Source organism: Dromiciops gliroides, chromosome 4 (assembly GCF_019393635.1).
Source record: "Dromiciops gliroides isolate mDroGli1 chromosome 4, mDroGli1.pri, whole genome shotgun sequence".
NCBI lineage: Eukaryota > Metazoa > Chordata > Mammalia > Microbiotheria > Microbiotheriidae > Dromiciops > Dromiciops gliroides.
The window spans coordinates 117,636,824-117,654,545 of record NC_057864.1 but is presented as its reverse complement, the minus strand read 5'-3'; the positions used below and the strand labels follow the sequence as shown (position 1 = coordinate 117,654,545).

Genomic DNA, 17,722 nt, shown 5'->3' with positions numbered 1-17,722 from the left:
TAGAAGAGGTTTAAAGGCATGGAGTAAATGTAACACTAATCTTTTCAGTAAAGTAGCAGGTAAAGCCATCTGCTGAGGGAGTAGGAGTTGGAGGTCCTGTAGGGAGTTTAAGGAGAGGCGAAAAGATCTTAAATAATCACCGTAGTGAATGTGGTAGGGATTCAGTAAAAGATAAAATAATGGGGTAATTGTAAATAGTGAGGACCAGTTGAGATTATAGATAATAAATTTGTTGTAAGTTCTGTTAGGTATGTTTCAAGACTTCCTCAGGCAGCACACTCATAAATGGGAGAAGGTGAATGATAGAAATTATCCAAAGATGGGGATTATAAGGTCTGTACAACATGCCTATACAGGTACTAGTACAGACAGGACATATACAATAGAAAGTCAAAGTGAGGAAGGGATTCAAAGGTGAGGGAAAATATATCTTTGAGGGGCTAACATTAGATTCCAGATTGAAAGGTGGAAGTAGAATCCTGAAACACTGGAAGAAGAGGGAAAGATCAAAGAATGAGAGATCATGGGGAGATAGAAGAATAGGTTTTAGAGGACTGTGGGTGTGGGGAAGATGAAATAACCAAAACTTACAGACAGATGGGGAAAGGCAGGTAGATTTAGATTCAAGAGGACCTGGATTTGAATTCTGGTTCTGCCGCTATCTCTGACAGATTTCTCATCTGTATCATGGCCATACTAGGCTAGATGTCCTTTAAAGTCCTTTCCAACTAAAAATCTATGATTCTAATGTCTTGGATGTTGAGTAGTTGTACACTAAATTCTTGATGGCAAGTAGGCACTGTCTGTGGTTTTGAAACATTCAAATTGGTGGGGGACCTTTGTCAAGGTTCTGAAAATCCCATTTATTCATAGCTTCATAGCTATAAGTGACCTTAAAATTATCTAGTCCAACACTTATTTTTCAGATGGGTAAATTGAAGAGTAGAGAGGTTAATTGACTTGTACAAGGCAGCATAGGTATTAATTGGCAAAGCTGAGCTTCAAATCCATATCCTCTGACTTCACTTTCCGTTCTCTTTCCATTGCATTACAATGTTACTGAGAAGTAAAGAGATAGCCACCCAGTTAATAATACCTCTGGCCAGTTTATTGGCGATTATGATTTGAGTGTATGATAATAACCCCTTACTACTATGTCATATATCCCAGCAATGATATCAAAATATTACTTGATACTGGCAAGCCTTTTCAGTATGAGAAAAAAGAATGGTGACTGGGCATTTATGCTGTGAATATAATTACAATTCTTGGAGATATTTTTTCTACTTTTAAAAATTTTCTATTTTTTTTATCCTGCTTTCTCATAATTTTCTGTGTATTTTGTGTCCTTGAAGGGGGTTGACCTTCCTTGTGAGCTCTGTTTATCTGTGAGTCTTGGAGGTGGGGTGGGGTGAGAATGTGTAAATGGCCTCAGAGCTGATCAGGTTATTGTTGGAGGGCAAGGCAGATGCTGATAACAAGTACAAATGTATGCTAGTTTCTTCCCAGATTTGTGTGTAAGTTTGATCTTTCTGAGATCTAACATATATTCAAAAGTAATGAAAACTAACAGAGGAAGAAACAGGACTTGTCTCAGGTCTTTTGACCATTCTAAGATGGTGTGGCCAATGGAAAGAGTTCTCAGTTTGGAGTCAAAGATGCTAAGTTCAAATCCCAGCCCTATTATTTTGTGTGTCTTTGGGCAAATCACTTGATCCTACAAAACCCTAGTTTCCTTATTTATGAAATGAATAGCTTATAATAGATATTCTCTAAGGTCTTTTCTAGCTCTAAGTTTTATGTTTCTATATCTAGTATTAGTATATCATGCATCAGTAATAAACAACATAGTATTAGGTTGTGCTTTTGCTTTTCTTGAAATATGAGCTTTCAATATTTTTATTCATATAACCCATCAGTACATTTTTGAACATACTTCCCACTATAAGTACCTTTACTTATAAATGACATACAAATATTACTATATGAATATATTGTATGTACAATAAAACATAAACAAACTAGAAATTTAAAAGAATGAGATGAAGATGAAATAAACAATATTTAAAATAAATTTAATTTTACTAATGTTACAAAACATTTTAAAAGTACTTGAATGAGATATATGTAATTGAATATGCTTCATTCAAAAAACCCCCAAAAGCTTAGTTTAACACTTTGTGTTAGCAAGACTTGAAGGTCTGGTGCTAATTTAATTTTTCTTTTTTTTACAGTACTTGATTCTAATTTTTGTCTTAACTGAAAAGATATTTCACAGATACATACATTTAAATGTAAGAAACTCATTATTGACTCCATTTACTAAATCATGATACTAATTTTTCAATCCTGCCCAGTTTTTTATGAAATTTGGCTAATAAACTTCCATATTTATTTACCTCATTCAGATAGTCTAGCCAATAACTCCCAAGATGTTGCATATTTGTATTTTTCACAAATAGGTTGAAGAATCATTGAAACTGTCCTGTCAGATTTTAAAGCAGGTTCAAAATTTGTTTCCACATTTGTTTGTAGCTATGAGAGTTTTAAAAAGGCAACACACTTAATTTTCATAAAGAAAAGCTTAGTTTTTGAATATCTCTCTCATCATGGTGACTTCATGCTATGATTAGTTAATATCTAAAACCATAATATATACTGAAGGCAAAGTTTATCATTAATGACAATGGATATACATTTATTTTTCAAATAATTTTGGTAATGAAACTTTGAGAGGGGCAACTTCTTGACAGATCTGATTAATCTTATTGTTTTCTCCTTGAAATATGGCTAATGAAGAGCTTGGACTAAGAGTAGAGATGTTGCCTCTGCCATTTTTTGTTGTTCATTTGTATTGTTCACATTATTAGTATTATCTTCAACTTGTGATTTCTTTGTAGAAATATTTTAAAGCCACTTGTTCATTTTGTGAGGGTTAGTTTACTTAAAATTAGATAGTATAATCCATAAATGCACTTATCTGCACACATACAAACTGCTATATGTCTTAAATCTCTGAAAGTGAAAGAATGAGGGGGAGGTACCACTCTTTCACTTTGTGGAAATCCCATTTTCCCCTCAGGATATGTTGAGTACTATATGTTGTATATGACTATCTGATATCTGACCAAGTATTATGCTTAAGTAAGTCAATGTATTAAGTATTAGTAAAGATAAACTCTTTAAAAAAGATTAAAGTATATAAATAGAAAGTATAATATTTTCTTTTAATATTTCCAATGGATTGTTGTCATATGCACTACTTGGGGTTTACATACTTAATTTTGGAGAACAGTACCCTGGAAAATTTCTTTGAAAACTTCAATAGACTAAAAGTTTTACATGCTATCTTGAGAATCAATTGAGAATAATTGTGGAAGATACTGGGAGGTAACAATCAAAAAGTTTTTAAAAAAATTTTTATTTTGAGGATCAACTACTGCATGTACTCAGTACTATACTAGGCATTGTGAAGGAAACAGAATAAATTTAAGATGTAGATGCCCATCTCTAGGCACTTAAAATCCATATTTGTGGGGAAACAAGGACTATCATATAATACAAGTTACTACATATCAAGTGCTGAATTATTGGATTCATACAGTAAGGTTTATGGGAGTTGAAAGAAGGAAGAGCTAAGTGTGGACTAGACTGGAGAAACCAAAGACCATCTTAAGTAGGACATAGTCATAAAGAAAAGGTAGGATTTTGTTAGGTGGAGAGTGGAAGGCTCTCTATGTGGGAAGCTGTTGTTTTGTCCTTCATTCTCAAAGAGGACCATGACATCAATGTGATGTCATGACTTGCACCGAATTGAATTTAAGTGAGAGAGGGCTGTGCAAGGTCACCAGCTTCATTCTCTCTTACAGAGGCATTTGGGTCCAGTGGCAAGATAAATATCAAGATGATAGGAGATGGCCCCAGATGTTTGAGGCCATCAGGGTTAAGTGACTTGTCCAGGGTCACACAAGCTATCAAGTGTCAAGGGTCTGAGGCTGAATTTGAACTCAGGTTCTTCAGACTTCCGGGTCAGTGCTCTATCCACTATACCACCTAGCATTACTGAAGGTCTAGAGGCAGAAACAAGCATGGCATATTTGTGGAATAGTTCATGGGAAAATTCAACTAGAACATATAATTTTGGGAGAGTAATAAGAAATACGTGTATGTGGAAAGGGAGTCAAAAAAAGGGGTCATATGAAGTGTTTTTCCAGAATTTTGCAGTCAGGACACCTAGAGAACAAATGTTTAATAATATAAAACTATGTAAGTTCTTTTTTAGAACAAAGGAAGAGTTAGAATTGTAGGTGCTCATGAAACCTGCAAAAGGCAACTATAGCAAGGGGGCTAGTAAAAAAAAAATGAAACTACATTTTCTTTTTATAAGTTCCTTTTAAAACTGTGTTGCATGGACTGACCTACTATGACATCTCATATATATGTAGGGCTGTGTGTGTGTGTATGTATATGGGGGTATACATACATACATACATACATATATATGTATATATATATACACACACTCAGACATAATACTTTCTTTTCTTTCTCACTTTCTTTCTCTTTTCCCCTTCCTTCCTTCCTCTCTTTCTCCCTGTCTCCTTCTCTCTGTCTCTTTTTTATTTTATTTTATTATATTTTTTGCAGGGCAATGGGGGTTAAGTGACTTGCCCAGGGTCACACAGCTGTAAGTGTCAAGTGTCTGAGGCCGGATTTGAACTCAGGTTCTCCTGAATCTGGGGCCGGTGCTTTATCCACTGTGCCACTTAACCACCCCCTCTCTGTCTCTCTTTGATGATGGTAGTTGAAGGTGCCTTCCTTTTTCCCTCCATAAGACTGCAAGAAACCATATCCAGAAAATTGATCCAACTGGATGGACCACTATCCAAATCCTGGACTGTAGGACTCATTCGTCATTGTATTAGTTGATGTTTACTTTATGACACCACTCTGATGAACAATAATATAGATTAATGGAAAGTCAGAGGAAGTTCAGTTCACAATATGCACTTATTCCTTTATCTCGCATAGTAACAATTCATTTGTTTGATCTGTGTGTTTAGCATTACCCTTTTTATATAACCACATAACAAAACAAATTGAAAAAAATCAGTCCTCCAAATATTTTTATCTAACACCAAATTATCTATACATTTAAAAACAAATTATTATTATTATTATTATTTTTGCATCTGGTTGTGAAGTACTGTGAAGAAGCAGACATTTTTTTTGGTGTCAGTGGTTCATTACATCTTGGACTTTGACATTTGGAAAGGTTGGTAGTAACATGTTAGAACTGGTCTCGCTGTGGGTGGGCCACAAGTGGAGACAAATGGAGACTGCATGGCTGGTGTGTGTGTGTGTGTGTGTGTGTGTGTGTGTGTGTGTGTGTGTGTGTTGTTAGAGTTGGGATAAAGAAGGGAGTGAGGTAGTTTCTAATACAGTAAATGCTTTAAACTCACTTTGTGGAGAATCTAATACTGGACACTGTAGGGAGGTCCTTCAGGCTCAGAGGACAACTGGAAAATGAAGTCTACAGGGACTTGGAGAATTTTGTAGCTTTTTGGCTCCATTGAAATTCTCCTATTAGATAAGCATTACATAAGTAAAGGAATGAATCAACGGATGATGTCAGAATTGGTTGCATTAAAGTCAAATCAAATTGTATTTCAAATGATTATCAGTGGCCCATTATCTACCAGATACTGTAAAAGGTGCTGAGCATACAAAACTAGATGCAACATAGGCCTTTTTTTTTTTAAAGGGTGTTACAATCTAATGAGAGTGGGGAAAAGATACATACACATACACACACAAACTGATATAAGGAGAGTGTGCTAAGTGAAAGGGAGAGGCTTTAGAAAAGTGCTATGAGGCATAGGAAGTTCACTTTCATTGGGAGTGGGGAGGATGGCTTCATGGAGGAGACGGCCTTGAAAGTGGCATAGGACTTCAGAGACTGAAAAGTGAAACATCATTCTACCAATTATTTTACATAATAATAACTTTTTCTGGGACAATGAGGGTTAAATGACTTGCCCAGGGTCACACAGCTAGTAAGTGTCAAGTGTCTGAGGCTGGATGAACTTAGTTCCTCCTGAATCCAGGGCCAGTGCTTTATCCATTGTGCCACCTAGAAGTCCCATATGATAACTTGTAATGGTAATAGCTCATGTTCCTATAGTATCTATGGTTTACAAAGTGATTTCTTCACAACTGAGGCATTTGGATCGATTATTATCACCCTCATTTTGAAGAAGAACATCGAACTCAGAGAGCAGAAGTGATTTTCCTGGACCACAATTTATAAGGATGATAGCTAAGAGTCAAATCCAGGTTTTCTGACCCAAAGACCAATGCTCTTTGCATGCCAAAATAGTTACGTAGCACAGTGGATAGAGTGCTAGGCTTAGAGTCAGGAAGACTTGAGTTTAAATCCAGCTCTATACTTACTGGCTATGTGACTCTGGGCAAGTCACTTAACTTCCTCTACCTCAGTTTGCTCTACTGTAAAATGGTAATAATAACAGTACCTAATTCCCAGGTTCTTATGAGGATCCAAGGAGATAATATTTGCAAGGTACTTAGCACAATGCCTAACACAAAGTAGGTGCTTATTGCTCCCTCAAACATCACTGATTTGTCTTTTTTTAAAAAACTGAATTAACTGATTCTAACCAAGATTTGAGCCCTCTCTTGGTGTGATCTGAACAAGTGAAATAAGTTCATTATGGTTAAATTGGTGCCCAAAGAGGAAGATGAGTCCTGTGAAAGCTGTGAAAAGAAAAACAGAGTCAGACCTGATAGACGACCTATGATCAGACAAATTAGGAAGATAAATGAATGAAGAGGAATATTTTACATATTAATCACCATGTGTGGAGTCAGGAAGACTCAGTTTTGGCCTCAGACACAAGTTGTGTTACCCTGGACAAGTCATTTAACTCTATTTGCCTCACTTTCCTCATCTGTAAAAATAAGATAGAGAAGGAAATGATAAGCCATTCCACTATCTTTGCTAAGAAAACCCCAAATAGGGTCATGGAGTCAACTACAACAGCAAATTAATAAGGAAGCTTACTGTGAACATTGGGAGAAATGCTTTCTGGTAAGAGGGGCTCTTAGAGAATGTAAGTGATTATCATGTAAGGATTTTAACCCTTGAAAGATATAATTAAAAGAAATTAAAATGAGAAATTAGACTTTTACTCAAAAGAAAGGCCCTGAAGGAGATGACGTGATGGGGGTTGGGTTACCTGTCTCATCCTTTCCATTGCCAGGTTCTATAATTCTGAGATATGATTGCTCTATATTTCTTTATATATAGCCTTATCCTTAATCCCATGTTGCTTTTCATTATGGAGCTCTGAAGTTGTACTCTGAGCTTTATTTTCACTAAATTATTCTATTAATTCCCTCTGCCTAAGCTCACTTTTGTGTTTCCAGTCAGGAGGAGACCCCCTCCCCCCCACCCCCCCTCATTGCCTTTTTGTCTGTTTTACATTTAAAGTTTTCTCTCTCTCCTTCTCTGTCTTGTATCTAATGAGCGTATTATCTAAAAATAGATACGTTTATCATTCTACAAAATTTTGTATCTTCTCTAGATTGGAGGCCAGTGTAATTGTAAGAGACATGTGTCTGGCAGACAGTGTAATCAGTGCCAGGATGGATTCTACAATCTACAAGAGTTGGCTCCTGATGGCTGCAGTCCCTGTAACTGCAATACCTCTGGGACAGTGGATGGAGATATTACCTGTCACCAAAATTCAGGCCAGTGCAAATGCAAAGGAAATGTTATTGGTATGTACGATGCAAGAGTTTACAGTCATATCTCTATTACTATCTGAAATAAAATACTCTCCTTGGTTTCTTAACTGAAGAGTAAAGTAAATTTCCTTGCTCAAGGCAGACTGAGGGGAAAAAACAATTTGAATGAAATTAACTGTCTAAAAATGATTAAATTAATAATTCTATCAAACTACAGCTTGAAGCTTAGTTTAATCAACCCTTTAGAAGTTTCTTTATACTGTAGATGCATTAGCTTACATGGTTCCATACTAATAAGTCACAGAAAAATATAATTTGCTTACTGCATAGATGTTTCTTTTAGAAAATTAGCACTTTCTCCAAATGGTTTACCCTTAATGAGTTCTAAGCAAATTCGTTTCCATGTTAGTTTCCTTAATAGACCAAAATAAATGGATTTTTTCAAAATATTCTGTGCTACAGGGTCCTTTGTGATAAATCTTTCCATTTTTTTCTATTATATTTCTTTGAACTGTTCCTATGAAATGCAAAATAAGTCAACATAATTCCACAGATCATGTACATTGCTAGGGTTAGTTATCAAGGGCCACATAATTTTAATTTTGTAATTCAGTGCCAAGCTGATTATAATAAACTGCTACCTTCTGCGTTATTTATCATTTTTTTTAATACAAGACATGCTTTTTTGTTTGTTACTCCCAAAGGTATTTTTCAGAAATTAGATTTGATTATAGCAATTTATTACTTCCAACATATTTGAGGGGAACCACAGCCACATAAGGACAAAATTTATCAAGTGCCCAAAATGTACTAGGTATATAATGCAGTTTGAAATGTTGATATATGGGAATATTATGCAAGGAGAGTTTTCTGATAAAGAAAGTCCTGCATTGTAACTGGCCCATACAGAAGTCTTAAAAAAGACCTTTACCGTTTTGTTATCAGTCAAGCCACAAGGCAACAGTATGTTTTCTAAAACTGACCCTAGCCATGATAACAAAAACATTCCTTCAGGGTTTTAAAGCCTTGTATGCTTATAGTTACAACATTTTTGAATCTCATTTGCTTCCCATGATCAAGATCTGAAACTGATTTTGCACATGTTATGCTTCATCTATGAAGGTTCACCCCATTTCAAATTAACTAGCTACCCAAACATTTGACCTTACCAAACAGATAAATGGAAGGAAGGTTGCCAGGATTACAGATGGATCCATCTATTTGCAGAAGGATTACATAGCATTCCTTAAACTAACAAGTCCTCCTGGTGCTTTGAAAAATAACAATTCAATTTACAACAAACTGAGTTACACTCAACTTTTCAGGAATACATCTATTGCATGTATGTGTATGTTTGTATGCATATGGTTATATGTCCTTGGTGTTGTCAAATGGATTCCCAAAACACTCAGTTTGTTTGAAATCTACTTTGTGCTAACATCTTTCAAGGTAAGCATGAAAACCAAGTGAAAGTACAATTAAAAAAATCTTTTTCAAAGAAAGTGAAAACACTGCTTTTTTATATCAGGAAATCTTTGCTATGTTAATTAAATCATAGGGACAACTTTCGTATCAGGGATGACTAACTAGGAATTAGGTATTTATCCAGACCTGTTGTGTAACCACCGTGGTTGACATTTTGCTAGTTTGCCAGTTAAACTGGTTGGTTTTGAAGGGTGGGGTGACAAATTATATATCATATTTTGAGAACTGAATCTTTATTTGTGTGACTAATTAGTACAATTAATTGGATATTATATAATGCAGTACTTTGATTAAAATGATAAACTTGCTTAACATATATGTATATATGTATATATTTTTTCTTATAGGTTTAGCAAGTAATGGTAACATGTTGTCATTTTTACCCAGCTGAAAAGTTAGTAAGAGAAAATGCAACTGTGTACTGTATATGCTATGGAAAGTAAACTGTTAGAGTTAACGCAACTGTTAAATCTTACTAATGATTCTATCACCAGTAAAATACATTAGCACCAATAATTTTATTAAAGTAGGTCATTCATCTAGAATAAAAAGGGAGAAGAATGTGAATTAAATGCCAAGTGTGCTAACTCGCCTGTACTTGTTAACACTGAATGTGATGCCCTGTAGGCCTTCCTCAGTATCGTTAGGAATAGATTACCTGTCAGGAATATGTATGGCATATTCAAATAAGCACTGTGCATATTTTTAAAACTGATATGATATGAATCCATGTAGACCAATTTTAATAGTTCAAAATGAGTCATAATTCTTGTTAACAATACAGTTATTTTTAAAATTTGCAGCAATAGTGGTCCTTTTTTATTTTCCTTATTGAAATTAAATGATATGCCTTAGGTGAGTCATTCATCACTGTTAAAGGAGCTTGCCTTCCATTGGAGTTCTTGAATTTTTATCTATATATATAATGCATTTCCTTCCAGTTTAATAGATGCCTTTCTACATATAAGTTCCTGAATGTATTTTTGGCTGTTATTTTAGGGCAGATTTCTTTCTTTCTTTTTTATTATAGCCTGAAATAAATGTCTTAATTGACTCAAACACATGTGATGGTTATATGGTAGATACTTGAAGTCATAGTTCTCTGAGGATTATCTTAGTTAAAGTATTTTATATCTGAGCTTTTATTTCTCAAATCTCATTTTTTTTTTGCTAGAATTAGAGGAACTGGGTTCAAATCCTGAATGTCATTTATTAGCTGTCTGACCTTGGCTAAGTAGCTTTGCCTCTTTTGGTCCTAATTTCCTTATCTGCAAAATGAGGGATTTGGACTAGATGGACTCTCTAAAAGGCCTTCCAATTTCTTTTTTTTCCCTTGGGGCAATGGAGGTTATGTGACTTGCCCAAGGTCACACAGCTAGTAAGTGTCAAGTGTCTAAGGTCAAATTTGAACTCAGGTCCTCCTGAATCCAGGGCTAGTGCTTTATCCACTGTAACACCTAGCTGCCCCCTTGCCTTCCAGTTTCTAAAACTATGATCCTGTGAGTTGAAGTATAAATTTTGGAAGCCAAGTCTTAGTGGCCTAGGTTGAAGTACAGGTATCTTAATTAACAGATTAACTTAAGTTAATCTATTTTATTGGTTATTAAAGTTACCAGGGAAAATAATCCATTTGATAACATGAAATCCTAAATATAAATATTTAAAGTCTTAAATGTAAAATGGGCTTTAGAGGTATGCTTTGTTTCCTACTATATTTTTAAAATGTCCAAACTGTTAAAACAGAATTTAGAAACAAACAAGAAATAACTCCTGTGTATACAGAAGAACAAACTTTGCATTAGATATTGAATAATTAATGAAAATGATCATAAAGAACTTGGCAAACATCAAGTGTTATAATGCTAACAAGTCATATAAGGATTGTATTTTGAGGGTTGTGATGAGTCTGTTTCTCTCTGTAGACATACAAGTGAAAAGTGTGCACAATTTCATGTCTACATTAAATATCCCCCATAGCATTATATGTACTCTAGCTATATTGATATCATATTAAAATGATTTCCTCCTTATTAATTGCATTTTAATTCTTAAGGGCTTAGATGTGATCGTTGCAATTTTGGCTTCAAAATTCTCCAAAGTTTCAATAAAGATGGATGTGAACCATGTCATTGTAACATTTATGGGTCAGTGAACAGATTCTGCAACCCTCTTTCTGGACAGTGTAAATGTAAAAAAGAAGCTCAAGGTCTCCAGTGTGATGCTTGTGTGGAAAACTTTTATGGATTGGACATTGGTGGCTGTAAGGCATGTGACTGTGACACGGAGGGGACGCTCCCTGGTACCGTCTGTGATGCCAAGACAGGCCAATGTACTTGTAAACCCTATGTAGGTGGAAGACGGTGCAATGAATGTTTGGATGGATACTATCAAGTGCAGCAAAATCATTCCTTCTGTCTACCATGTAATTGTGATAAGGCAGGGACAATAAATGCCTCTCTGCTGTGTGACAAATCAACAGGACGATGTCCCTGCAAAACCGGAGTCATTGGTCTCCACTGCGATCACTGTGAGCCTCACTGGTACAATCTCACCATTAGCAATCTTCAAGGATGCCAGATGTGTGAGTGTGACTCCCTGGGAACATTAGCTGGGGCCATATGTGACCAGATTAGTGGACAATGTCCATGTTTGCCTAATCATCAAGGAAGACAGTGTGATCAATGTAAACCAGGTAAGAGAGTCACTTGTACTACCTTCCAAAGACCAGGTGATGTCCTTTTCCCCTTTATTCCTTGACAGCAGGTTTATTCTTTTTCTGTGATATAAAACTCCTGGAAATGTCCTCTGTACCAACTCTATAAATTGACTGAATTGGACGTGACTGAAAGCTTTGGTTACTCAGAGCAGTTGGTATATCTGGGTCCTTGTTATTGCTCTGGGTGGGGAGGTAGTATAGATAGGTCACAGCAAATTAAACTGACTGAATTTTTAAGTCATAGTATAAGTGGTCTACCTTAAAACAGAGCCCTATGTAGTAATAAATATCTGGTTAGTAGATGTGAAAAGAGAAATTTATCTTGCAACATCAAGTTGATTTTCCTAGTTCAATTAGAACCCTGGAGCCTGTAATTAGGAAGACCTAAGTTATGGCCTCAGGCATTTACTGGTTCTGTGAACCTGGGCAAGTCAGCCAAACTCTTTTTTTTTCATAAAAGTATTTTATTATATTCCAGTTACATGTAGAGATAGTTTTCAATATTTGTTTTTATAAGATTTCTAGTTTCAAATTTTTCTCCGTCCCTCCCCTCCCTCTACCTTTCCCAAGACAGCAAGCAATCTGATATAGGTTATATATATATACAATTACATTAAACATATTTCTGCATTAGTCATGCTGTGAAAGAAGAATCAGAACAAAAAGGAAAACTCTCAAAAAAGAAAAACAAAAAAGATAGAAATAGTATGGTTTAATCTGCATCTAGATTCCATAGTTCCTTTTTTCTGGATCTGGTGAGCATTTTCCATCATGAGTCCTTTGGAACAATCTTGGACCATTGTATTGCTGAGAAGAGTCAAGTCTGTCACAGTTGATCAACACAAAATGTTGTTGATACTGTGTACAATGTTCTCCTGGTTCTGCTCATCTTACTCAGCATCAGTTCATGTAAGTCCTTCCAGGTTTCTCTGAAATCTGCCTGCTCATTGTTTCTTACAGCACAATAGTATTCCACCACATTCATATACCACAACTTGTTCAGCCATTCCCCAATTGATGTGCATCCCCATAATTTCCAATTACTTGTCACCACAAAAAGAGCAGCTATAAATATTTTTTTATATGTGGGTCCTTTTCCCTTTTTATGATCACTTTGGGAAAAAGATCTAATAGTGGTATTGCTGGGTCAAAGGGTATGCGCAGCTTTATAGCCCTTTGGACATAGTTCCAAACTGCTCTCCAGAATGGTTTAGCCAAACTCTTTTTGCTTCAGTTTCCTCATCTGTAAAATGGGGATAATAATTGCATCTACCTTCCAGGGTTGTTGTGAGAATCAAAGGAGATAATAACTGTAAAGCTCTTAGCACAGTGCCTGGCACATGCTTTGTACTATATAAACAGTAACTATTATCATTACTATTAATTATTATTATTTTACCTAATATACCATGACTCTGAGACTTCACAGTGGTAACAAGCTCTCAATTAGCTACACTAGTGAAGATGGGAAAGTTAAAGATAATAGAATATTGAAAAAAGATAGTAGCCAGCTTCCTAGTGGAGTCTGGGACAAAATTCTATTCCCCACTGCGTGTAAATTAAAAACTAGTTGTGGAGAATAGAGCAACATCTTTCATCATTCTGGTTAGTGTAACTACTATGAACCATGGTTCATGAGAAGGCAGCAGGATGTAATGGAAAGTAAAATGGATTTAGAATAAGAAACCCTGAGTTCAAATCTAAATTCTGCCACTTACTATTCTGTAATGAAGACCAAGCCTTCTGATCTAAGGCCTCAGTTTCTTTATCTACAAAATATGGGAGTTTTGCCAGTTTTGCTAATATTTGTATATTTCTGTAAGGTATGCAAAGATCTTTACATTTGTTCTTTCAGCTGATACCTAATGTTCCTTACAACTATAAATCTATAATCCTATTATCAGAAATTAATTATTTCCCCCCATTTTTGGAGTATTGGTTAGAGATTTTTAATCAACTTTATTTTTTTGTTTATGTCTGAGGAATTTCAAGCTCTGATTTACATTTTTTCCTGTTTATTCTTTTTTTTCTTTTTCTTTTTTCTTTTTGCGGGGCAGTGAGGGTTAAGTGACTTGCCCAGGGTCACACAGCTAGTGTCAAGTGTCTGAGGCTGGATTTGAACTCAGATCCTTCTGAATCCAGGGGCATTGTTTTATCCATTGTGCCACCTAGCTGCCTTTTTTCTCTTTACACTTAGCCTTAATTGTGGAGGAGAAAAACACTGTATTCTCCTTAGCTATTATTCTATTTTGCCTACATTCTTCTCTCAAGGATGGCACACACACACAGATGGAGAGACAGAGAGTGACAGAGACAGAGACCAACAGAAACAAAGACAGATGGAGATAGAAACAGAGTTGCATTGTATGAATAGTATATGGTGGTGATAAGAGTGAATTAAGCTGATTGAATTAAGACTTTTTGAAGAAAGTTGTAAGGCTATGTTGGATTGGTTTATAGTCAGTGCTATATCACAAATCATCTACAGTTATATTCTCATGCACATCTATATATATGATTCCATGTTATTGTTTGTCTTCTGATATTCCTATCCTTGGGGATGAGGTATGCATGATATATTGACATGTTATCAACCCATAGGAGAAGAGAGGAGCACAGGATTATTGCAGGTTACCTGGAGCTCCCTTCTTTCTGTGTAATGTCATAGTTAATAACTGAAACCTTCAGTACTATGGCCTCACCCTACCAAGTCGCTGGAATCCTAGACTTTCTAATTGGAAAGAAAATAGTCATATTGTCTAGCACAAAGCTTCTTAAACTGTGGGCTGCCACCCCATATGGGGTTGTGTAATGGAATGTGGAGGTCATGAAAAATTTGGTGACAGTAAAAGGTTATTTATACCTATTTTATATACCTATATACCTGGGGTGGCATAATAAATTCCTTGGGCAAAAGGGATCATGAGTGGAAAAAGTTTAGGAAGCCCTGCTCTAGCACATACCTGAGTAGCTATCCTTTACACAGACTCTTCTACTGCTTGGTTTCCAGCTATCCCTTGAAGATCTTGGAATCTCAAACTTAGAATCTTCCAAAGCAGCCTATTTTTCTTTTGGGGAGCTCTAATTGTATAGTATGTTTTCCTTATATTGAACCAAATTTTTCTTTCATTGCTTCTTGTTCTGATATTTGGAGTCAAGTAAAATGGGAGTTTCTTCTTCCACGTGGCTGTTTGAAGATGGCTCTCGTGTCCCCCTAAATATTCTCTTTTTTGTGCTTAAACATTTTCACTTGTCTCATCTGATGCTCACCTACAAAGTTTTGACCTTCTTTGTCATTCTGGATTCTTTCTCAGGGATGTCCTCTATTCTTTGCTAAAATTTAACACTCATAACTGAACATAATAATGCAGATGTGGTCTGGGTACAGGGGAACTAAAGCCCCCTTTACTCTCCATAGTATGCAATATGATTGCATTTAAGTTTTTGGTTGTCACATTAACCTAATGAAGCATTTTGAATTTGGAGTTCACTAAAACTCCCATTTCTTTTTTCTTTTTCTTTTTTTTGGTGAGGCAATTGGGGTTAAATGACTTGCCCAAGGTTACATAGCTAGTAAGTGTTAAGTGTCTGAGGCCATATTTGAACTCTGGTCCTCCTGAATCCAGGGCTGGTGCTCTATCCACTACACCACCTAGCTACCCTACCCATTTCTTTTTTCCTATGAACTCTTGCCTAACTACTTTCCTTCATCCTGTACTTGCACAATTAGTTACTATAATCTAAACATAAAACATTACAATTATCCCAATTAAATATTTTATTATATTTGTTCCTTCTAGATTCTAAAATAATAAGCCCATAGGACCTTTTAAAATTTTAATTCTGCCTATCAGTAGGTTTGCTAACCTCCCACATTTTGTAATCTAAATATTTATTAAGAATGCCATTTAAGCATTCATCAGTCATTGATAAAAATGATGAAAATAAGGCCAAGAACAGAGCCTTGTAGGACTATAATAGAGACCCTCACCAAGCTCTGTTTGTGACCACTCCCTGGATTTGCTGGAATTTGTCAAGTATCTTGAGCAAATTCAGTTATGTTTAAGGCAGTACTGTGATTTGATGTGACCTGTTTTTCGATGAATTCATTTTGCCTTGTGATGATGACAGCCTCTCATTGTCAATGCCAACAAACTACCTCTTTATCAATACATTCTAAGATTTTTTGTTTTGTTTTTGCTAAGAATTGAAGTTAAATTCACTAATTTTTAATTTAGAGAATCTAATTTATTTTCCTTTTCGAAGATCAAGGCATTTGTCTTTCTCCATTTCTTTGGCACCTCTTCCATTTGCTATGATTTTTAAAAAAATCATGATGTTTATTTCCTACCAATTTCCAACATTCCTACCTCCCTTTTGAATCCTTTGTCTACAAGAACCCATGCTAATCTCTCTGTTCTCTGAACAACTATTTACTTATGTTAATAATAGCTAGCCTTTTATAATGTTTACAAAGCACTTTACATAAGTTATTTCAATTAATCCTCACAACAACATTATGAGGTGGCATTATTATCTCCAAATTACAGAAGAGGAAACTGAGGCAGATTTTGGTAAGGCACCCAGGAATACACAGATAAAGATTATATGAGGCTGGATACTGAATGCAAGTCCATCACTCTATCTACTGTGCAGCTAAGTGGTTTATGCTGAAAAACAGTTTAGCACATAGGATCTTGGAACTTTAAGTGACCCTAGAGATTTTTCTAGTTCATGCCTCTCATTTTCTGGATATGAAAACTCAAGCCATGAAGTATTTATTGCCTGATGTAGATTATACGGCTAGTCATATGGAAGAGCTAGAATTAAAACCAAGGCCTTTTGACTAGAAATCCAATGTTCTTTCCACTGTTCTCTATTTTTTTTAATACATGCTAGGCTTGTCTATCTAACTAGACTGAACTTCCTAAGGACTAAATCCATCTCTTAAATTTCTTTTGTATCCCTTCCACCAATACTTAACATTGTGCTAATCTCAAATAATAGTATCAGCTCTTTAAAAGGTCTTGGTGATTTTTTGCTACATAACTGTCACTAATAATAGGAACAACAATAATGGTAATTATAATGCTTAGCATGTGTATAGCACCTACTGTGTGCCAGGCACTTTGCTAAGTGACTTACAAATATTATCTCATTTAATCCTCAAAACAACCTGGGGAGGTAGGTGCTATTATGGCTCTCCATATGTACCGGTGAGGAAGCTGATGCAAACAACAGTTCAATAACTTGCCCAGGGTCACACAATTTCTAAATGCCTGAGGTCAGATTTGTACTGAAGCAGCTAGGTGGCATAGTACCTAGAACACTAGGCCTGGAGTCAGGAAGAATTTAGTTCTAATCCAGCCTCAGATACTTCTTAGTTGTGTGACCTCTGGGCAAGTTCCTTAATTTCTGTCTGGTGAGGCAATTGGGGTTAAATGACTTGCCCAGGGTCACACAGCTGGTAAGTGTCAAGTGTTTGAGGTCGGATTTGAACTCAGGTCCTCCTGAATCCAGGACCGGTACTTTATTCATGATGCCACCTAGCTGCCCCCCCCCCAATGGTTTTTTTTGGGGGGGGGCAATGAGGGTTAAGTGACTTGCCCAGGGTCATACAGAGACTGTGTCAACTGTCTGAGGGCGGGTTTTGAATTCAGCTCCTCCTGAATTCAGGGCCGCATGAGATATTTGTAAAGTGCTTAACATTAGTGCCTGGCACATAGCAGGTCCTTAATAAATCCTCATTCTCTT

The 17,722-nt window shown here is 35.9% G+C and overlaps 1 protein-coding gene across 1 annotated transcript in view; it reads left to right on the top strand.

Annotated features, from left to right (window-relative positions):
* Positions 1–17,722, top strand: part of USH2A (usherin) — a 1,082,898-nt gene that overhangs the window by 156,455 nt on the left and 908,721 nt on the right. Inside the window, exons 11-12 of the mRNA XM_044004202.1 lie at positions 7,605–7,800; positions 11,306–11,944. Coding sequence (XP_043860137.1) covers positions 7,605–7,800; positions 11,306–11,944 — 835 coding nt within the window. The remainder of the gene's footprint in view (positions 1–7,604; positions 7,801–11,305; positions 11,945–17,722) is intronic.